This window comes from Cebus imitator, unplaced genomic scaffold (genome assembly GCF_001604975.1).
Source record: "Cebus imitator isolate Cc_AM_T3 unplaced genomic scaffold, Cebus_imitator-1.0 Scaffold158, whole genome shotgun sequence".
Lineage (NCBI taxonomy): Eukaryota > Metazoa > Chordata > Mammalia > Primates > Cebidae > Cebus > Cebus imitator.
The window spans coordinates 1711229-1734970 of record NW_016107473.1 but is presented as its reverse complement, the minus strand read 5'-3'; the positions used below and the strand labels follow the sequence as shown (position 1 = coordinate 1734970).

Genomic DNA, 23742 nt, shown 5'->3' with positions numbered 1-23742 from the left:
TTATAAGCTGTCCTTTTAAATAAGCTATGATTCTAAGCTTCCATCTGCTTTCTTGCTGAATGACATAGAGCATTTGCTTCCACTGCTGCACTTCTGGTCTGTCTTCATTTTCTCAAAGAGCCGTGCAATACAGAGGCCCAGATAACATGCTCCTATGCTCTGTCAGCTTGTTCGGCAATAAATCATCAGAGGCAACAACATTTGTTTACACCTATTTAAAAGGGTCTCCTGGGGAAAATCTGTGAGAAGAGAAAGTATTGTCAACTGTTTTGTGACTTCACCTCTTACTTCCATGTCCTTTTATCTTTGTCTTTCATAGGAGTGGGTCTATGCATTGTTTTTGAAGATTATGAGACACCACAGCTCAATTAGTGAGGACCCCAGATCTTAACTCCTATAAGACAAGCTAGAACAAAAAATAGTTAGTGACTAAATATTTAATCATATGATAGATTTTTTTGCTCCTATTGTCTTATACATTAAAAACAGGAACACTTGTTTGCTTTGACAGTTCTTCATTTTAATCATTGAAAGATGATTCCAATTGATCGTATTCAGAAAAGCCACACACCTACATGTGAAAAAGAAATTGGAGGTTTAAAGCTATGCAGAAATTATAACTAAATTTGTATATTAGGCATTGCTTTTCGATGTGCCTTTTATATATTACGAAATGGTAGATTACGTGACATCAAATAAACAAACGTTCTGTCTTACTGCATCAATAATGTTTTCTGTTTTAGCCTAGAAATCTAGAATTCTAAAAATACAGAAGAAAATTTAGGGATTATCTGGCTCAGCTACATTATTTTACAAATGAAGAACCAAAGTTCAGAGAGCTGCAGGACTTGCTGAAGGTCATACAGAAAATTACTGCTAAAGCCTTTGAAACTGCATTTGCTCTGTTTTCTCCAGCATTTTTGGATGCTTATGAATCAGTGAGCGAGCCAACTAACCCATCAGATGGCCACACTAGGGCACGTGGCATATGGAATCTCCTCAGGATCCTAACCCTTGTTACTAGAGCTAAATTTGAGATGAAAGACAAATAAAAAATAAAATATCTTGGAGACAAGAGTTTTCAGAAAGTGAATGAAACAAGGGAACATTTAAAAATGGCCTGTAACACCTGCAAGTAGCCTAACCTAACCTAACTGACCTATCAGAAGTTTTCTGAACCCTGAGATACTGAGTGGTGCAGTGGAAAAAAAGGATTTGGAAGCCCGATTTGGTTTAAAATGCTTTATTTGTCAATTATGGGCAATGTGACCTTAATGAAGCGACCTTGCCTCTCAGAAATAACCATTTGCAGGTAACTTAGGGGAGATGCTAAGCAACATGCCTGTTGTTTACTGATATTTGTTCTTCTCACCGCTTAGGCTGTGCTCTACCCCACAGCACAATAATCACACAGAGACAGAGGTCAAAATACGCCAGTCAAGGAGACCTCGAAGCAAAGTTTGGAGGTCTCTAAATTTGTCATTGTAGAGACCAATTCACATTTCAATACTGGGTCAGAGGTAACATCCTTTTACACTCAAAGAAAGAAAAACCACTTATTCCCATTACTTCAGAAAAAAAAATAAACTTTCAGTGAATAAGCCTCATAGCCAGGATGAGTCCAGGTGAAACATGAAACATGAAGTAGGCAGCGATGATTTCCTTGGGCGTTCCAGAGTCCATTGCATCTCTTCACTTTCCCTGTCCTAAACCTTACTCTCCAACCATCGTCTCTATGCTCTTGATATGGTTTGGCTGTATGTCGTCACCGAAATCGCATGTTGAATTGTAATTCTCAGTGTTGGGACGAGGCCTGGTAGGAGGTGATGATTGGTTCATAGGGCTGGACTTCCCCCTTGCTGTTCTCATGATAGTGAGTGAGTTCTCCCAAGATCAGGTTGTCTGAAAGTGGGTAGCCCTTTCCCCTTCACTCTCTCTCTCCTGCTGCCATGTGAAGATTGTGCCTGCTTCCCTTTTGTCTACTGCCACGATTGTAAGTTTCCTGAGGCCTTCCCAGCTATGCGATCTATGCAACCTACAGAACCGTGAGTCAATTAAACCTCTTTTCTTCATAAATTATCCAGTCTCAGGTAGTTCTTTACAGCAGTGTGAAATGGACTAACATAGGTCTCTTCCCCTATCAAAAGCTTATTGATAGGCAGAATACATAACTAAATACTCTGGTGTTGTCCTATCCTGGGAACATGTGCACTTTAACAGAAGGCTCTGTGTGGAAGGGAACAAATATGAATCATTACAGCTCATCATGGGCCGACAGGGTCCTAATAGGTGTTAGATTATTTAGTTCTCTAAGTAACCGTGAGGTAGATACATTTATCTCAATTTTTACAGATAAGAAACAGAAAGGAAATAGAGACAATAGCAAGAAAATGTATATGAGTATATATATGGATGGGCAGGGGATCAAGGAGAGGAGTGAAAATGTGCCCTGCGTGAGCAAATCACATCAACTTTGTAAATTGAATCCTGGAACTATTTGATCACAATTATGGAGTCACTCTTTCTTGAACATGATATACTGTTGACAGCATTTGTCTTACAACTGGGCTTTTTCTTCTTCTCCCCTTCCCCCTCCTCCTTCCCCTCCTCCTCCTCCCCACCCCTCCCCCTCCCCTTCCTCCCTCCTCCCCTTCCCTCCCCCTCCTCCCTTCCCCTTTCTCCTCCCTGCCTTCTTTTCCCTCCTTCCCCTCCTCCCCCTTCTCATCTTCCTCCTCCTCCCCCTCCTCCTCCTCCCCTTCCTCTTCCTCCTCCTCTTCCTCCTCCTCCTCCTCCTCCTCCTCCTCCTTCTTCTTCTTTTTTCTTCTTCATGATAGTGGTCTTGGCTGAGTAATCTCAAGAAAAACAGAGCCCTTCCATTTTTTCTAAGACCCTTCATTCCTTCTAATCTAACGTGTTCAAAGTTGGGTATCAAAACTCATAAAATTAGAATTTACTTACCAATTTACTGCAGTCAATCTCACTCCTTCTGTCTCCAACCAGTTTTGATCCTTAAACATTCACTATTCTGTTTTTAACTCTCTGGGCTTTCAAATTCTGGTATCTTTTCTTTCACTCTGGATTCGTGATCTTCTCACGCACGTTTTCGTGAAGTTGATTCCAATATGACAACTGACAAGTGCAGGAAGGCGAAAGTCTCTTAAATCAGATGTTTCCAAATGTAACTATGAACATACATTAATCCCTACTCTCTTCCAAGTAAGTTATTATTTTTGCTACTATGGAAATATACATTATATTATGGTGAACTTATTCAGTTTTCTCTGTGCAAGGAGGCAGATAGGATAGCTTAAGAATTATATTTGATTAGATCTCTATCCATAAAATAATTATAACAGTAATTCAGTTGCTCTGTAATTTTAGTAAAGGCAGACTTTAGAAAGCAGACTTTTGACTTGAGAAATGTTTTGTCTGTATTTTAATCAAAAATGACATATACAACAATCTGCATTTAAAGAAAAACTTGATATGTTCAAAGTAACACTTAACATTAAAAACTATTTCTGAATTTTCGTAATCCATATAATTGTATGTGAATGACATGAACGTTTGCAACCCAAATAAAATTGGGATATAGCCTGCTCAATAAAATTATCATTCAGAATAACAGATGTCTACACTCAATATATTCACTCAAGAAAAATCATTTTTATTGTACTTGAAGGATTCTGATGATAGAAACAACATTTTATATGATAGCAAACAATTAGCAATACATGAATTGAGTCCTTTTCAAAGCATCATTATTGAGCACTTCATAAGTGTTGAGAGGAAAGAGTTTATTAACCTCTATCCTTTAGTGAGAAGATGACCATGCAGACATTATTTCGTTGATAAGATATTCCTGAATAAAAAGAGGATGAGACAAATCTAAGATTTTAAAAATAATATTCTGCCATGCCCCTTTCCTGCTTTCCTTCATTCTTTCCTTCCTTTCTTGATTCCTTCCCTCCTTCCTCCTTCCTCTCCTCCCTTCCATTCTTTTTAATGCCACCCTTTGGCCATCCTATGGCCACAGAACTGTTTTATCCCTTTTGTTGCACAGGAAATGAAACTTCAAGATTCCATTAGAGTTATAACAGTTGTGTTTTCTTTCTCATTCTTAGTAGCTGATTTATTTTCAGGGCTGATGTGTTTAGAGCGAATTTGAATATATGGGAGGGTAATGAATGGTAGTAAAAAAAAGTCCATGTTTACACTTCTCTTCTTTTTATGTCTACACTAATGTACAGTGTGATAATTAGACAATTATAACTCTATAATCAATTGTATTTGTTTGTTAAATCCTAGTTGGGAGACTTAAGTAGCCTCTGAATGATTTTTGTGCTAACCCGTAGTTCCTTACTGTTGTTCCAAAACTATATCTTAGAACCAGGAAGGTATACAGTTTATTTAAAGGCGTTGTACTCACCATCTATCTGTGTTATGATTAGTTGTATAACATCTGTCAAATTCCCTAAAATTTATAAGCTCAGTTTTCTCATTGGTAAAATGGAAGTGACAATGTTATTGTGGAGATTAAATGACATTGTGCATAAAAGCATTTACCATGGTGTCTATACAAAGAAAGTCCAAGTAACTGTTAGCTCTACTTCTAAGCCTATGCTCCTCAATAGATGCAAAATACCAGACTAAGGATTTTAATTACTTAAACTTACATAAAAATAACTGGGATTCAAGAAAATGGCTGTTTAAAAGTACTCCAGCATAAAATGTGACTATAAAGATATGCATGATATTTTAAAATATATACATTGAGTCCAACATAATCTATTAAATTATCTCGGAAAGTAGACACATATCTAACATTTTTATCAGTGTTCAAAACTTTCATAGACCTTATTCATGGAAAACTCTCCAGGAGCAAATTAGGAGCCATATAAAAAAAATCAGCATTATTGTTTTTATTTGACTGAAAATCAAGCCTATCTTTGAGGGGTGAAGCAAGTTCAATGAGATACTGTATCTCATTTGAAAGAGATTTGTAATTCATAAGAAATGATGTAGATATGAAATATTGAGAATGGGAAGTATTAATGGACAACTATGCTCATTGAGAATATTAACAATTTTGCCTCAGGCTCTTAAATTCTGAAAACTACTCTGTATTGTAAGCTCTAGTAGCCCCATCATTGCATATATAGTCCCCAAAGCACCCACCTGCAGATAAACAGCACCCATCTGAGCATGTGAAACTTAGTTATAAAAATAATAATCAATTCATTTCTTCTACTGAGTTTACCACTCTGCTTTTATCCATTTCTTGCCGTATATAAAATGATCTCCTATCAAGTAATTTTATCCATGTATCTCTTAAGACTGCTAAAGCATGGTCTTCAGTTTGTTTGTCTTTTGAATTAAGTTCCTCTGAAGTTGGGTCTGAAATGTTGCCATAGCAAGCCAGTCATGACTTGGGCTGGAGGGCAGCAAATGAGTGTCTTAGTATTACTTTTCCCAGGACTGATTTAAATGAAGAGCTGAGGTTGAAGTAAAAGTTTTTCAAAATAGGATTAAGTTTGCAATTTGTGGATTGTGTCCAGGTGAGTGCAAATGAGTTATTAACTGAATGGATCAGGGAATATTAGGTGTGGGATGGAAGCTGAGGAAAATGGCATCCAGAACTGATGAGTAGAACACCTCCGGTTGTGAGGCCTATTTGAACAGACAGTAAAATCTGATTGGGCAGCTTAAAAATATTGGGATTTAAACTGACCATCCTTAGATCGTTTTGTTAATTGAGAACTTAACGGAGAACAAAGTTTGATCGTGTGTAGTTTCCTGGTTGGCAGAAACGGATTTTACCACATTAATGTCAGCAGTTGGCTGCGTCTTGCTTGCCTCTTTGTCAGGAGTCATTTCAAATCCTTTTGCTTTTTATTTGAGGTCAGCAACTCCCTTTTATAGTCTATGACTTTGTATGAATTATACTTTCTCTCCATTGACTGGATGTGATACTTATTAATAAAAACTGACTTCTCTTTTCCTCAAGCACAGCCATAGACATATCCTATTAGTGTCTATTGAGGCAACTTATCACAGCTGGGAAATCAGGGACTGTTGGTTAGCAGATCCATTAATGAGCAAATAGAAAAAGATCTAAAGCATTGCATATCAGATTTTCTGTATGTCTGTAGATATTCATAGGAACCTTAGAAATGCATAGGTAGCCAATTGTTCCACATCCGGCTTTAAAAAGAAGTATTACATAATATTTTGAAAATGGGTGAAAATATCATTTTTGTTAGAAGAAAATGATGAATATTCTTCAAAATTTTCCACCAAATAATTAACAGCTTTATTGGGGATATTCCTAGAGCAAGCGTATGCTTCCCAACATAGACAAATCTATGAGGTAAAGAGGGAGGCGGGAACAGGGCCACAATACCAAAGATGCATTTTGAATATAATGGAATACAAATCAGCTGCTACTAAAATACTCAGCTTTAAGGTCTGTTAGTGGCTAAGTTACAGTGGATCAAAATTACCAAGTTTCTTTAGTGAAATTATGTGAAATGCTTCTCAATAATCCACTCAATAACTTACTTACAAACTTTCAGACATTTCCTTCTACAGCTTGCAAAAATGGAAGAGTCTGTTGAATATGCATGCATACTACTTGCCATTGTGTGTTTTTATTTATTTCATGATATTCTAGTTTCAGTACTTTAAGAAATACTGCATACTGTTTTCATTGTCTGGCAAATACACTTTCAAATGGAAACATTTTTGATTTAGAAAGGAAGGGGCTTGGAATTAATAAAATTACAGATACTCTAAATTCTTCTTATTCCAAGTCACTCTGTGCCCTTCATATCTTCAGATTCGTTATATTAGAAGTTAAGAAGGTTTCAGTTAGATTAAAAAAGACATAGTTTTAAAGTGTATTGTTTAAACATTGAGTTTTAGGGACTTTATGAATATTTCAGCTTGGCTTCTGAGAAGTTAGTGTGACATATCTTTTCATAAATATAATTGTTACGTTGAAAAAGGTTCTCTTATTCCAGAGAATATGAAGAGAGAGAAGAAATCGAGACTTGAGTAAGGTATGTCAGGACGGAAGTGTTCAGTTACCAGATCCCAGGAAGTAGCATCACCACACCTATCAGAGTGAATGTCATAGATTCAGTCGCCGCTGCACATCCTGCTCCTGTGGTGTCTAAGGTACTGCCACTGTCTGTGTGATGGATTTGCTTTACATCACTGAAGTTCATATCTGGCATCCCTGTAGAGACAAATAAGAAAACACAGGATGATGCATGACCACTTCACCATAATATGTCTAGAACAGCTCCCAAACTCACAGTGTGGACAGCTGTGTTTTGGCGTAGCATTTTCTGTGTTCACCTAACTCTAAATGATAAATGTGACACAGGTATTCCTGTTCTACTTAAATTGGAGAGCTCAGGCTCTTGTGTGGAAATTCTCAGAAATGTTATAAGAGCAAAGCGAAAAGATTCCTAGCTTCTGAAAACTTCTGGAACATTTCTCTGCCACTGGTAAGAAAGTAAAGACATTTAATTAATTAACATATCCTGAGGCACGGCATCAGTTCTTGTTTCAGAGATGTATCAACTTTAGTAACTGAAAACTTTTCCCACGAAAATAAAATCAGGTGAGGGGATATAATTGAATAAAATATTTTTTAAAAGTAGAATTTCCACAGCTCATATTTTATATTAGAATAAAGTAGACATAAGATCTTTTTAAAATTTTATTTTTACTTAACAAATTTTATATATATTATTGGGGTATCATGTGATATTTTGACATGTATACCAGGAAGAATGATAAAATCAAGCTGGCTAACATATCCATCACCTCACACCCTTAGCATTTTTCTTGTGGAGAGAATGTTTGAAACTTACCTTCTTAGCAATTTGGAAATATACAGTGAATTATTAATGATAGTTACCATACTGTGCAAAGGTCTAAAACACTTCTTCCTCCTGTCTAACTGAAACTTTGTTACCCTTTGCCTGTCATCTCCCTTTCTTCCCCACACCCATCCCATGGCAATCACCCTTCTGCTTTCCCCTTTTATGACTTCAACTATTTTAGATTCCACATGTAAGTGAGATCAGGAATAGGATCTTTATGGAAATAGCAAATAGCAAAGAATAATAGCAACTAATGTTAAATTATATATTTCATACACACAACGGCTGTGAGGATGGAGGTGTAGATGTCTATCAGTAGATCAAAGAAGTTGTTAATGGGGTGGACTGGAGAATGAAGTTAGGAAAAAGTGTTACATTAAGAAAAAAGTCAGGCAGAGTCATAAACTAAGAACCAGTCACATCCTGGTTATTATTTCTGTACATTATGAAACCTGACAAGTTGAGGAAAAGACCAACCCCTAAATTAACTGGGTTGAAATAATTGCTTTTTAAAGATGTTTACCTTAGTACGATATACTTAGGGAATTACTGATTCATCACTTATTATCTAGTGCCATCAGTGTTCTAAGTGACTGAATTATCTCACGGCATGCCACTATCAGTCACAATTAACAGATTTAAATTCATTGTCACTACAGCCACAAATATTGACATTGTAATTACAGAGAGATTGAAAAAATAAGCTTCATATAAGGAAAAGTCAATATTTATGTAATTAGGTGAATATATATATATATATATATATATATATATATAATTCAGAAGATAAGCTCTGCTGCATTCAGAGATGAGAGCATTAAAACGAAGCAAAGCTCTGCTGATCTGACATATTGATTTTACAGCCTGAGCTCTTACATTATTATTCATTGTTTGGGTGCCTGTTTTGCCCTTCAGTGTCATTAGGCAAGATGAATAAACCAGCGATTCCTTTTTTTTTTTCCAAATAGGGACTAGAGTGGAGTGTGAATATTTTCATCATGGCTTTATACCTCTTGTTAAGCTTAACAAGAAGCTATGAGGACTCTAGGCAATTAAAAAATCCTTTTTTTCCTAAGATAATTACATAAATTTGAGCTTTAAAGCATTTACTTTTCATTTTTAAGCATTGTGAATTTGTGTTTGGACTGGATCCATGAATAAGGTTTTCTTTTGCCATTCTGAGCCTATATTTCATTCATTCATGAGCCAGACACTGGTTTAGTTTTAACGGATGCCATCATGGGTGAAAATATGTAAGTAGAAAGATGTTAAATCTTGTGCCTGCAAGTCAGACAATGGCAGGAGAGCTTTTCGGCCTTCAATCAGATGTCATTTTCACATCTTACATTGAGGTGTTACTAATAAATGTCACAGTTCTAAGGAATAAGGCCTTTGAGAAATAAATATATGAAAGAATTCAAGATCTTCTGGCTGTCATGGCTATAGTTATGGATCATATCACAACCTTGCCATCTGTAGAAAGGACATTAGCATGCCAAAAAGTCTATATCCATGATTATTTGATGCAATGATTATTTTCATAAAGAAATTTAATTAACCAAGCTTGTAAATTATACCAAAGCTTATAAAGACCTGTAAAAGAAAAAATTAGTTTGGAGATTTATTGCACTCATACATTAAAGAAAAATAATGTTTGAATAATCTTTTATATGCATAATAGCAACACCCAAAGGTATCAATAAATTCATATTTTTGCCCTTGGTGTTTTATGGTCTGTTAGGGAAAGGAAGTTGTGTTATTAAAAAATGAAGATAATATTAAAACACAGGTACAGGCCTGGTGATTTGTGCTATGAAATATGGTAAAAGGATGTAACTTGGTCAGGGAGTGCTCTTCTAAGGACGTGGTGAAGTGTATTAATTTATTTGATAATATCTACAGAGCACTTGCCCTGGTGTCAGGTACAGTTCCAAGTACTTCATGAATATTAAGTCATTTAATTTTCACAACAGTCCCATAAATTAGGCACTGCTGTTATTACCTGCTTTTGTAGATGAGGAAACTGAGGCACTGGGAATTTAAATGATCACAAGTAGTGGAGCCAGGATCAAATCCAGAAGTCTAGACCCAGTCTGGGCTTTGATCACCCACTGCCTTGATTCTAGACACACTGCTGGCACCAACAAAGCAATACTTAAGTTGAGAACACAGAAGATCAATTACATTACCTACAAAGTGCATTAGGAGTGTTTTCTCTCCTTCCTTTCATCTGGGATGGCTGAGTAGGTGCCGCTTTTGGGTATTAATCAAGTAACTGGAAGTATTCAGAGGTAGAATCCATGCGGGCAAGTTAATGATGATGAATCAGAATGGCCTGATGAATCTGAGAGAACAGCACCTTCTTTATGTCATTTATAGAGTGGCAGGAGAGTGTGGGCATTTTCCTCTATCTCTATTTCCTGTATCTACATATTTTAAAAATTCTCTTAACTAAGGAAAGACAAGTATGTTTAAAAACAATTTATCTCTATTTTTAGTAAAGAAAATTGCATAGACAAGAATGTATACATTGTTAATTTCCTCATTCATTTATAAAATCAATAATTCACTGCCAGTTCTGTGTCAGGTATTGTGTTGGAGAGTGAATATACAGTGCACACTTATAGGCTTCTCCTCCACACTTAGACGAGTCTTAAAATAAAAAATCTACCAGGTGTCTTTTCCACCATCTGTATAGGGCAGATGGAATGCTGGGAGCAGGACTCTAGATCCTAGAGATCATTATTTGAATTCAACACTAAGTTAATCATGAAGTCAAAATAATTTATTTCTAGAAAATACCTGTTTTTAAGGTAGCTATAATCATGGCACCTCAAAAAAATATTGATTACATTGAACACTTTTAATGAATATTGTTGAATGGATAAATTGAATAATGACTCATTCACACAAGAACAGGATAAGGTTGGTATAATTCTTTCTCCTTATTCTAAAGATTAGGAAGTTTGAAAGAATTACTTCCCCTTATTCTAAATATTAGGAACAGGTGCTGAGGAACTAATTTACTCAAGGCAACATAGCTGTGGCAGAATTCCAGTTGTGCCCCATTCAGATGTGGTCCTCATTGTTTCCAGGGCCATACGGCTTGCCACTACACATTCAAATCATTGAACTTGAGGTCAAATTCTGGCTTTGCCATGGTCTAGCTGGTTGACTTTCGCTATGACCTGCATTTCTTGGAACTTTCAAATGACCGCATTTTCAGTGAGAGAGGAGAGTTAATCAAAATATCTTGCTGGCTAAATCATTAGATTAATATTTGAAAAATAAGCTAGAATTTTATCCCATTGCATTGTCTAAAGTAAATGTCTGTGGGACCAAGACTTAAGGATAAATAATGAGGAAGTAAATAAAATACACAGGTCTCTTCTATTTTTATGTATATATAGGTGGGTAAAGCCTACAGATTTTAAGTCAGGATCTATAAAGAGAAAATTAATAGTTTTGACAACAAACCAAAAAAGAACCTTGGGTACAACAAAAAACACCACAACAAAATTAAAGATACACAAAGAAAAGTGGATAAAATTTTGCATTATAGATTGCAGCAAAGAGATCATGTCTTGAACATTAAAATAGTTCTTACGATCCATATGAAAACTACAAATTCTCCCATAGAAAAAATGGTGAAAGAACAGAAGTGGATATTTACAATTATAAACAAAAGGGTAAAAAAGTCTTCTTCACTGAACAGTAAAGAAATACTATCTTATACACAGTAAGGCATAGGCCATCTATGGTCCAGGTGTTAAAAGGACTACAGAGAAGAGAGAGTAACCAGTTGGGCAAGGGTACAGCCCTTCATTAGGGAATTTGCTAAAATATATTAAAAGTGTTTACAATGTTCCTTTGCTTAGACCAAATAATTCCACTTTTATGAAGCAATTCTGTGGGAATAATGAACATGTGCATATATTTATTCATAAAATGTTAATCTATGCATTGTTAATGAAAATTCTAAGCAAATTAAGTGTCAATTGATAGGGAACTGGGTTAAGAAAATTAAGCTTCATTCATTTATTTAAAAACTCTTTAAGGAGTAAATATTAATACAGAAAAATATGTTTTGATAGCATTTAATATAAATAAATTTTAATAAAATACATCTATATATACTTTCATGGTCTTTAATATTCTTTCAACTCTAATACTCTATTGCTGTGTTTCCTTGGGCATAGAGACTCTCTCATGAATTTCTGTATTGACCTAGCAAGCACTGAGCAATAATTAGGTGAATGAATAAGTAGATAAATTTAATCCAGGGCAAAAATAACAAAACAATATAAATATGTTTCTCTAACTTAGTTTCTTTTAATATAAAAACAAATATTAAATTGCAGCAACTTGGAGTATAAAATAAAGTATTCAAATTCAGTGTGAATTTAGATTTTTCTAAATATACAATCATGTCATCTACAGAGACAATTTGACTTCCTCTTTTCCTATTTGAACACGCTTTATTTCTCATGCCTGATTGCCCTGGCCAGAACTTTCAACACCATGTTGAATCGGAGTGGTGAGAGACGGAATCCTTGTCTTGTGTCAATTTTCAATGGGAATGCTTCCAGTTTTTGCCCATTCAGTATATTGGCTGTGGGTTTGTCATAAATAGCTCTTATTATTTTGAGATAGCTTCCAACAATACCTACCTTATGAAGAGTTTTCAGCATGAAGGAGTGTTGAATTTTGTTGAAGGCCTTTGCTGCACCTGTTGATATAATCATGTGGTTTTAGTCATTGGTTCTGTTTATGTGATGGATTACCTTTATTTATTTATGTATGTAGAACGAGGCTTGCATTCCAGTGATGAAGCCAATTTGATCATGGTGAATAAGCTTTTTGCTGTGCTGCTGGATTCGGTTTGCCAGTATTTTATTGAGGATTTTCGCATCGATGTTCATCAGGGTTATTGGCCTGAAATTTTCTTTTTTTGTTGTGTCTCTTCCAAGTTTTGGTATCAGGATGATGCTGGCCTCATAAAATGAGTTAGTGAGGTGTCCCTCCTTTTCTTTTCTTTGGAATAGTTTCAGAATGAATGGTACCAGCTCCTCTTTGTACCTCTGGTAGAATTCAGCTGTGAGTTCGTCTGGTCCTGGATGTTTTTTGGTTGGTAGGCTATTAATTCCTCAATTTCAGAACTTGTTATTGGTTTATTCAGGGATTTGACTTCTTCCTGGTTTAGACTTGGGAGGGTGTATGTGTCCAAGAATTTACCCATTTTTTTCTAGATTTTCTAGTTTATTTGCATAGAGGTGTTTATAGTATTCTCTGATGGTAGTTTGTATTTCTATGGGATCAGTGGTGATATCTCCTTTATCATTTATTATTGCGTCTATTTGATTCTTCTTTCTTTTCTTCTTTATTAATCTGGCTAGTGGTCTATTTTGTTGATCTTTTCAAAAAACCAGCTCCTGGATTCGTTGATTTTTGGAAATGTTTTTCATGTCTCTCTTTCATTTCTGCTCTGATCTTAGTTATTTCTTGTCTACTGCTAGCTTTTGAATTTGTTTACTCTTGCTTCTCTGGTTGTTTTAACTGTGATGTTAGAGTGTCGATTTTAGATCTTTTCTGCTTTCTCCTGTGGACATTTAGTGCTATAAATTTCCCTCTAGACACTGATTTAAATGTGTCCCAGAGATTGTGGTACATTATGTCTCTGTTCTCATTGGTTTTAAAGAACTTAATTTCTGCCTTCATTTCGTTATTTACCCAATAGTCATCATTCGGGAGCAAGTGGTTCAGTTTCCATGTACTTGTGTGATTTTGAGTAAGTTTCTAAATCCTGAGTTCTAATTTGATTGCACTGTGGTCTGAGAGACTGTTATGATTTCAGTTATTTTGCATTTGCTGTGGAGTGTTTTACATCCAATTATGTGGTCAATTTTAGAATGAATGTGATGTGATTCTGAAAAGAATATATATTCTGTTGATTTGGGGTGGAGAGTTCTGCAGATGTCTATTAGGTCTGCTTGGTCCAGAGCTGAGTTCAAGTCCTGAATATCCCTGTTAATTTTCTGTCCTGTGGATTTGTCTAATATTGACAGTGGGGTGTTAAAATCTCCCACTATTATTGTGCAGGAGTCTAAGTCTCTTTGTAGATCTCTAAGAACTTGCTTTATGTATCTGGGTGCTCTTGTATTGGGTACATATATATTTAGAACAGGTAGCTCTTCTTGTGGCATTGATCTCTTTACCATTATGTAATGTCCATCTTTGTGTCTTTTGATCTTTGTTGGTTTAAAGTCTGTTTTATCAGAGAGTAGGATTGCAACCCCTGCTTTTTTTCACTTTTCATTTGTTTGGTAAATCTTCCTCCATCCCTTTATTTTGAGCCTATATGTGTCTTCGCATGTGAGATATGTCTCCTGAATTCAGCACATAGATGGTTCTTGACTCTTCATTCAATTTGCCAGTGTGTGACTTTTAATTGGGGCATTTAGTCTATTTACATTTAAGGTTAATATTGTTATATAAGAATTTGATTCTGTCGTGATGGTAGCTGGTTATTTTGCCTGTTAGTTGGTGCAGTTTCCTCATAGTGTCGATGGTCTTTACAACTAGTATGTTTTTGCAGTGGCTGGTACTGGTTGTCCCTTTCCATGTTTGGTGCTTCCTTCAGGAGCCCTTTGATCTTATCTATGATCTTAAAAGAAGATCTAAATAAATGGAGAGATGTAGCAAGTTTATAGGTGAGAAGACTCAAGTTTATATAGTGTCTCTTACATTGTGTTCTGAAATTTTATCATGATGTCCTTTGTTACTTAACAAATTATATATATATATGTCGTTGGGGTATCATGTGATATTTTGACATGTATACCAGGAATAATGATAAAATCAAGCTGGCTAACATACTCATCACCTCACATCCTTAGCGTTTTTCTTGTGGAGAGAATATTTGAAACTTACCTTCTTAGCAATTTGGAAATATACATCACTTAGCATGTGCTAGTCTGTAAAGTATTTTATTTCTGCTTCGCTTATGAAGCTTAGTTTGGCTGTATATGAAATTCTGGGTTGAAAATTCTTTTCTTAAAGAATGTTGAATATTAGACCCACTCTCTTCTGGCTTGTAGAGTTTTGTCAGCAAGATCCACTGTTAGTCTGATGGGCTTCCCTTTGCGGGCAACCCAACCTTTCTCTCTGACTGCCCTTAACTTTTTTCCCTTCATTTCAACCTTGATGAACCTGATTATTATGTGTCTTGGGGTTGCTCCTCTCAAGGAGCCTCTTGTGGTGTTCTCTGTATTTCCCAAATTTGAATATTGGCTTGTCTTGCTAGATTGGGGAAGTTCTCCTGAATAATATCCTGAAGAGTGTTTTCCAACTTGGTCTTCCCCTTCCAGTCACTTTCAGGTACACCAATCAGATGTAGATTTGGTTTTTTCACATAGTCCTATATTTCTTGGAGGCTTTGTTCATTCCTTTTCATTCTTTTTTCTCTAATCTTGTCTTCTCGCTTGATTTCATAAGAAAAGTGGTAAGTATCAAGGAAAAGATTCATTATGAGGAAACTGACCTGACAAATATTTTCTGAATAAAATTGCTATGAATCTTATGTTAAATCTAAAACTGTTAACTTTGATCAGTAGTTACTAGGTTAATTCTTGTCATTTATGCTAACATTAGCCACATGTATTTTGGCTGGACATGAAGGATTCTAACAAATCTGAGATGGCTAAGCATATCTATTTGCCATTTTTTAAAGAAAGTATTATGAGCTAGTTCAATCAAATCATATCTCCCAGAATATATGATTGGTAGATGCATCCAGTATGTTGGGTCACTTGAGTAGAGAATATACCTTTTAAAATGATGAGTTATTTTCCAAAACTTATGAGGGCTGCCCTATAACCCAAGAACCAAAGAAGAGTGACTGTATGGCTAAAGACTATGGCTAAAGGTTCCTGGTAGCCCTTTAGCCTCATCAACACTCATAACTGAAGGACAATGGAACTGTCCTCATGAAAGCCTTTTCCATTCCTTATGAAACAGAATTTTGAGATATAGTTCCTCTTGTTGGTCTTAATGTTTTATAGCAATAGTAGCCCTCCTTTTTTGACAACTTATGTAAAAATAATGGAGTTACCCAAATTGTTAATAAGTGAAACAATGAATGAAATAAAGTAATGAGAGATTCTGACTGTAAACCAAAACTTAAGATAAAATAGTATGATTTGTTGTGAAATTATCGCTCTGAGTAATATCAAGAAAAATTAACATTTATTTGTCACTGCATCAAATAAATTATTGGTGGCTTTCTAAGAATGAATAATAAATCGGTTGTTTTCTGCATAGAAGCTTATACATGAAGGGAATATTGTTTAGATCTTTTGACAGTTCCTGATGCTATATTTCATCTAATAATGGTCACTCAGTTCCTTTCCCTAATGTTTTATTGATTTTTGAAGACTTTAGTGATAGAGCAGACACATCTGATTTTGAAAGAACATATTATTTTAAGCCATTTTATAGCAATACTGATGTGATGTTATTTGTAAAATGTCTTCTAGAACTAATATTCAAATAAATTTAAAAGACTTCTTGCATAATTGATAATTAAAACTAAGTATTAAAAGTATATCTATTAAATATACCACAGTATTCAGTTATATATTAGTTCTCAGTGATAAGAATTTACAAGTGGTCTGGAATAATTATTACTAATGATTCAGAAAATTACTTTTAAAAAGTACAAGGCTGAAAAAAATAGAAAATATGTTATCTTGTTTAGGTTAGTGATAATATGAACTTAAAGTGCTATTAAAATTAAAATAATTTAAAAATGCATATCTATGTCTAGACACATGATAGTGATATTCGACAGTACCAAAGACAAAAAAAAAAATTTTTTTTAAAAAAAAAAAAAAAAAAAAAAAAAAAGAGCAGGTGGCCTTTAACAGAAGAAAGCATTAGATTAATTTTAAAGAAACAATAGAGGCTAAAATAAGCAGAATAATTTGTTCTATTATTATTATTTTTAGAGATAGGGTCTTGTTCTGTTGCCTATGCTGGAGTACAGTGATACCATCATAGCTCACTGCAGCCTAGAACTCCTGGGCTCAAGCAATCCTCTTGCCTCAGCCACTCAAGAAGCTGGGACTACAGGCACATGCCACCATGCCTATATATATATATTTTTTACTTTTTGTAGAGATGGGGGTTTTGCTTTGCTGTCCAGGCTGGTCTTGAACTCCTGGCTTCAAGTGATACTCCTGCACTGGTTTCCCAAAGTGTTCTGATTATAGGTGTGAGTCAGGAACCTGGCCGGAATAATTTATTCTAAACACAAAAGAAGATAAATATCTATATAGAATTCTATACAGAGTTAAATTATGTAGAAAAAATAACAGTACTTTCAAGAAAGAATGAGTGTTTCTAATCACTCCCTGACCAATTATTGTTTTGTTTTTAATTTTCATTTTTATTTTAGATTCATGGGGTACATGTGCAGGTTCACTGCAAGGGTATATTGTGTGATGTTGAGGCTTGGACTGCTGTTGATCTCATCACCCAGACAGTGAACATTGTATCCAATAGGCACTTATTCAGCCCTTGCCCTCCTGTCTCCCCTCTTTTTGGAGTCTCCATTGTCTATTGTTCCTGTCTTTATACCTGTGTATACACAAGATTTAACTTTCACATGTGATATTTGGCTTTCTGTTTCTGCATCTATTTGCATAGGATAATGATCTCCAACTGCATCCATGTTGCTGCAAAGGACATACTGTCATTTTTTTTTTTTTAATAGCTGCATGGTATTCCATGGTGTCTGTATTAGTCTGTTCTCATGCTGGTAATAAAGACATACTTAAGGCTGGGTAATTTATGAAGGAAAGAGTTTTAACTGACTCACACTTCCATGTTGCTAGGGAGTCCTGACAGTCATGGTGGAGGATGAAGGAAGAGCAAAGGAATGATGGCAGGCAAGAGAGAGTGTGCAGGGAACTGCCCTTTATAAAACCATCAGATCTCATGAGACTTGTTCACTGTCATGAGAACAGCATAGACAAGACCTGCTCCCACGATTCAATTACCTGCAACCAGGTCCATCCCATGATACGTGGGAATTATGGGAACTACAATTCAAGATGAGATTTGGGTGGGGACACAGCCAAACCATCCCAGTGTTTGTGTACCACATTTTATTTATCCAGTCCACCACTGATGGGCACCTAGGGTTCGTTCCAGGTCTTTGCTATTGTGAATAGTGCTGTGATGAACATATGAGTGAGTGTGCCTTTTTGGTAGACCAGTTTCTTTCTTTTGGGTGTGTACTAGTAATGGGATTGCTAGGTGGAATGTAGTTCTGTTTTTATTCCTTGAGAAATTTCTCAACTGCTTTGCACAATAGGTGAACTAATTTACATTTCTCCCAGAAATGTATATTTCCTATGTTTTCTTCTGGGATTTTTATAGTTTGAGGTCTTACATTTACATTTAGGTCTCTCTCTCTCTCTCTCTCTCTCTCTCTTTTTTTTTTTGAGACAGAGTCTCACTCTGTCACCCAGGCTAGAGTGAAGTGGCACGGTCTTGGCTCACTGCAACCTCTGCCTCCCAGGTTCAAGCAACTCTGCTACCTCAGCCTCCCAAGTGGCTGAGACTACAGACATGTGCCACCATGCCCAGCAATTTTTCCGCTATTTTTAGTAGAGACAGGGTTTCACCATGTTAGCCAGTGTGGTCTTGATCTCCTGACCTTTTGATCCACCTGCCTCAGCTTCCCAAAGTGCTGGGATTACAGTCATGGCCACCGCGCCTGGCCACATTTAGGTCTTCAATCCATTTTGAGTTCATTTTTGTATATGGCAACATGTAGGAGTTCAGTTTCATTCTTCTGTATACGGTTAGCCAGTTTTCCCAGAACCATTTATTGAATATAGAGTCCACTCCCTATTGCTTATTTTTGTCAATTTTGTCAAAGATCAGTTGGTTCTAGGTGTGCTGCTTTATTTTTGCATTCTCTATTCTGTTCCATTCGTCTATGTTTTTGTACCAGTACCATGCTGTTTTTGTTACTATAGCCTTATATAGTTTGAGGTTGGGTAATGTAATGACTCCAGCTTTGTTCTTTTTGCTTAGGATTGCTTTGGCTATTCAGGCTTTTGTTGTCATTCCATATGAATTTTGATTTTTTTCCCTAATTCTGTGAAAAATGACATTGGTCATTTGATTGGAATAGCACTGAATCTGTAGATTGCTGTGGGCAGTATGACCACTTTAACAATATTGATTCTTCTAATCCATGAGTGTGGAATGTTTTCCCCTTTGTGTCAGCTGCAATTTCTTTCATAAGTGTTTTCTAGGAGTTACAGAGTTCTTTCACCTCCTTGGTTAGATGTGTTCCTAGGTATTTCATTTTATTTTTAAAGGCTATTGCAAATGGGATTATGCTATTGATTTGGCTCTCAGCTTGAATGTTATTGGTATATAGTAATAATACTAATTTTTGTACTTGATTTTGTATCCTAAAGCTTTACAGAAGTTGCTTTCAGGTTTAGGAGACTTTTGGCAGTTTTTAGAATTTTTTAGGCATAGAATTGTATTGTCAGCAAAGAGAGATAATTTGACTTCCTCATTTCCTATTTGGATACCTTTTATTTATTTCTCTTTCCTGTTTCCTCTGGGTAGGACTTTCAATATCATATTGAATAGAAGTGCAGAGGGTGAACGTTTTGTGTCACTTCTTAAGGAAAACACTTCTAGCTTTTGTCCATTCAATGAGATGTTAGCTGTGGATTTGTCATAGACAGCTCTTCTTTTGAGTTTTGTTCCTTCAGTGCTTACTCTGTTTTTATCATGAAGGATTTTCGATTTTATCAAAAGTTTTTTCTGTGTCTATTGAGATAACTATGTGTTTTTATTAAAATTCTGTTTACGTGGTGAATCATATTTACATTTGTATATTGACCCAATCTTGCATCCCAGAAATAAAACCCATCTGAATGTAATGAGTTAACTTTTTTTGTACTGATGGATCCAGTTTATTATTTTGCTGAGGATTTTTATATCTATGTTCATCAGGGATACTGGCCTGCAATTTTCTTACTCTGTTGTGTTTTTGCTAGGTTTTGGTATCAGGATAATATTGGCTTCATAGCATGAGTTAGGGAGGAGTCCTTCTCCCTTGATTTTTTGTAGTACTTTCAGTGGGATTGGTACCAGCTCCTTTTTGTACATCTAGTAGAATTCAGCTGTGAATCCATCAGGTGCAGGGTTTTTTTTAGGTTCATATGGTTTTTTTTTTTTTTTAAATTATTACTGATTTAGTTTTGGAACTTGTTACTGGTCTGTTCAGGATTTCAGTTTTTGGAGGTGGTGTGTTTCCAGGAACTTCTCCATTTCCTCAAGATTTTCTAGTTTGTGGGACAAAGATGTTCATAATAGTCTTTGAGGATCTTTTGTAGTCTGTGGGATCAGTTATAATGTCACTTTTGTCATTTCTGATTGTGTTTATTTGGACCTTCACTTTTTTTTCCATTCTAAAATAATTATTAAAGCTCACAGTCAGAAATGCAAGAAACTTAATCCAGAATGAAAGAGTGGTATGAAAATTGTAGTAGTGATCAAGGTAATTGACAAGCATCTAAGTAACTGTCTATTAATTTTGATTGAAAAATAGGCAATGATTATAATGAGGAGTTCAAATCATTATGTGATTACAACGCTTGGAAATAATTGTTAAAGTATTCTAACATGTTTGTATTATTTAGGAAGAAGTATAAAATTTTAGTTAACTTTAGGTTTTTATCCACACATATATGTATTTTATTGAATGTTAAAAATTCAAAGCTAAACACTTAAATAAATAATATGGAAGGTATATATTCCTAATCCACTGAGGAAAAGAGTATTAATGACATCCAACAGAAGTCAAGAAGAAATCAATGAACAAAGAAGCCTGGTGCTATATAAGGTAGTCATTAACTGTAGTGATGATGTCTACAGTTTGCTAACAGTTGTTTTTGGAACAAGTAGAATAAGAAACATTCTTTTTTTGTGTGAAGTAAGAACCATTTAAAATAGAAGCAAAATATAATCTTTCATCATTTCTTTTAAAGATTTAAATGTTAGACCTGAAACCACAGAAATACTAGAAGAAAATCTAAGGAAACTTATTTGGGCATTCGTCTCAGTGAAGAATTCGTCATTAAGCACATGCCTATGCTTCTCAAAAGCACAGGCAACAAAAACAAAAATAGACAAAATGTAACATTTTTAAACTACAAGGCTTCTGTAGCACAAAAGAAATAATAGAGTGGATATAAAACCTGCAGAATAGAAAAAAAAATTGCAAGCTATTTATTTGGTAGGGTACTAATTTCCTGAATTTACAAGAGACTCAACTCAAACTCTGTATATCCTATATATTTTAGCAAACCCTGTATATCCTATATATTTTCCTAGATACACATATCTATGAGATGGTTTAAATTATAAATTAGGCACAGTAAGAGATTAACCACAATAAGTCATCAAAACTAGAACAATTATCACCATATAGTAATAAAAGTCACAGGAATGTAGACTCCCTCTCTCTCAAAATACCTCATTGTAGTATACTTATCTATCTTCAGACTGGGGTTGGCCACAGGTAAATGAAACCACAGAAACTAAAATCTCAAATAAGGGGGATTATATTTTTGAAAAGTTTTCTTCTCTCAGTAGAGTCTCTATTTAAAGTTGGATTTTTTTTTTCTGCTTGTAGATTTAACTTTTTTTTTAATGTTATACCCTTAACGTAAGTGGTGACCCTAATTATAGCTATATGCTACTATTTAAGAGTGGGGACTGAAAAGCTGGTTGAAACTCTGATGTGTGAATGGAGCTCAGCAATTGTTAGACAAGTGTGGTCTGACTTAGGTGCTTGTTAGGGAACCTATGTTTGTCAGCCAGGACAGGGTAGGTCAGGCTGGAAAAACAAATGCCCCCGAAATAGTGGCAGCAATGGCCCCTTTTAGTCCAAGTAACTCTGTATATTACCACTTGGTATCTCACCTCCATATGCTTCAATGATTACCAGAGCAGTCGGGGACAGGTGTGGAGAGACAAATTACCAAGTAGGAGCTTCCATCTGGGGAATGGGCACAGTGGCTCATGCCCGTAATCCCAGAGCCTTGGGAGGCTAAGGTGGGAGGATCGCTTGAGGCCCGGAGCTAAAGGCTGCAATGCACTATGATAGCATGACTGCATTCCAGCCTGGGCAACAGAGTAAGATCCCATCTCTAAAAAATAAAAAATAAAAGAAGCTTCCATCTGGAAGGTGCATGTGTCCCTTCTGCTTACTAGTTCATTGTTAAAGTGAGTTGCAGGATGTTTCCTAAACTCAAGGTGCAGGAATTTTGTCATCAATTTGTTTATTATAGTTGTTGTTGTTGTTGTTGCAGTTATCAATATATAGGCTTGACGTTAGTGATTTGAAACCCCAAACCCCATCACCTTTGACCTACTTAAAACCTCTTCTCCCCTTTTGCTTATTTGCTGTGTAGCTTGCTTATTCCTCATCTCACTAACCCCAAACTCCAACATGCCCACAGATGCTAACCATGCTACAACGTAATGATCAAACCAGAGTCATGTAAATACATTCCCCACTTCAGGAGTATTTTCTTCAAACAAGCCAATCCGCAAGCACCAAGGAAAAGCCTAACGGATAAGAGCTCATAGTTCTTAAAAAAGACTTCACCCAACAATTCGTCGTTCTCTTTCACTCTTGAAACAGGTTGAGTACCCTGATGCCTCTGGATTTACTGTTGTCCCCCTCTTGGCACTCCTAATCTCTGTGGGACTGGTGAGGAATACATTTATTCTGTTTCATGCATTTTTCACTTCCTCATTGTATCTCAGAGCCTATCTTCCCTCATGGTCAAGGTTCTCTTACAGAGTGGCTAATCTTGGCTTATGGCCATTCTTAAGAGAGAAAGAGACTTTAAGACCAAATTCGAGATAAAACATAAAAATATAAATTATAACAAATGTGTAGTTCTACCATGTACATAAAGGGAGAAGATGCAGAAACACTATAGGTGTCTCATGCCTCTTTGAGTTGTGTTTTTTTCCTCTTAAACTAGGCAGATACTGAAGTAAGACTCTTCCAATGTCTTGCCTGAGAGTAACTCCCTAGTTACAATAATTCTGGGGGCCAAATGGGAGAAATAGGCTGAGACCAGAGTGTAGATGTCAACATTCATCACAGGTAGGTAGGCAATACGGTTTGGATCTGTGTCCCCATCCAGATCTCAGGTCAAATTGTAATTTTCAGTGCTGGAGGTGAGACCTGGTGGGAGACGGCTGGATTACAGGAGCAGATTTTCCCCTTGGTACTGTGTCATGATAGTGAGTGAATTCTCCTGAGATCTGGTTATTTAAAAGTGTGTGGCATCTCCCTATTCTCTTTCTCTTGCTGCTCTGGACATGTAAGGCATACCTGCTTCCCTTTTGCCTTCTCCTATGACTATAAGTATCCTGAGGCCTCCCCTGGGCTAGATGCCTCCATGCTTACTGTATAGCCTACAGAACCATGAACCAATGTAAACTCTTTTATTTAAACATTATGCAGTCTCAGGTATTTCTTTATGGCAGAGGTAGAACGGACTAATACAGTAGTAAGTATGTAGGTAGATTTAATACTTTACTTTGTCTTTCACAATAATACTTTTACCCTCAACTGTGCCGAAAATTCTCCAGTCCAGAGATCCTTTCCAAGTTTATACTTCCTACAGAGTACTGATGTATGGGAGAGACAGATACCTGTATGTTCTGAATAGAGGAAGGGAAAACTGCACGTGACAGCTTTTGACTAATCCTTACTTTACAGACCTTTCTT

At 35.9% G+C, this 23742-nt stretch overlaps 1 protein-coding gene across 1 annotated transcript in view; it reads right to left on the bottom strand.

Annotated features, from left to right (window-relative positions):
• Window positions 1-6289: 6289 nt before the first annotated feature.
• The window catches only part of GPC5 (glypican 5), a 1400898-nt gene continuing 1383445 nt past the window's right edge, over window positions 6290-23742 (bottom strand). Inside the window, exon 8 of the mRNA XM_017543578.1 lies at window positions 6290-7240. Within this exon, the coding sequence (XP_017399067.1) occupies window positions 7086-7240 (155 nt within the window). The 3' untranslated portion in view covers window positions 6290-7085. The remainder of the gene's footprint in view (window positions 7241-23742) is intronic.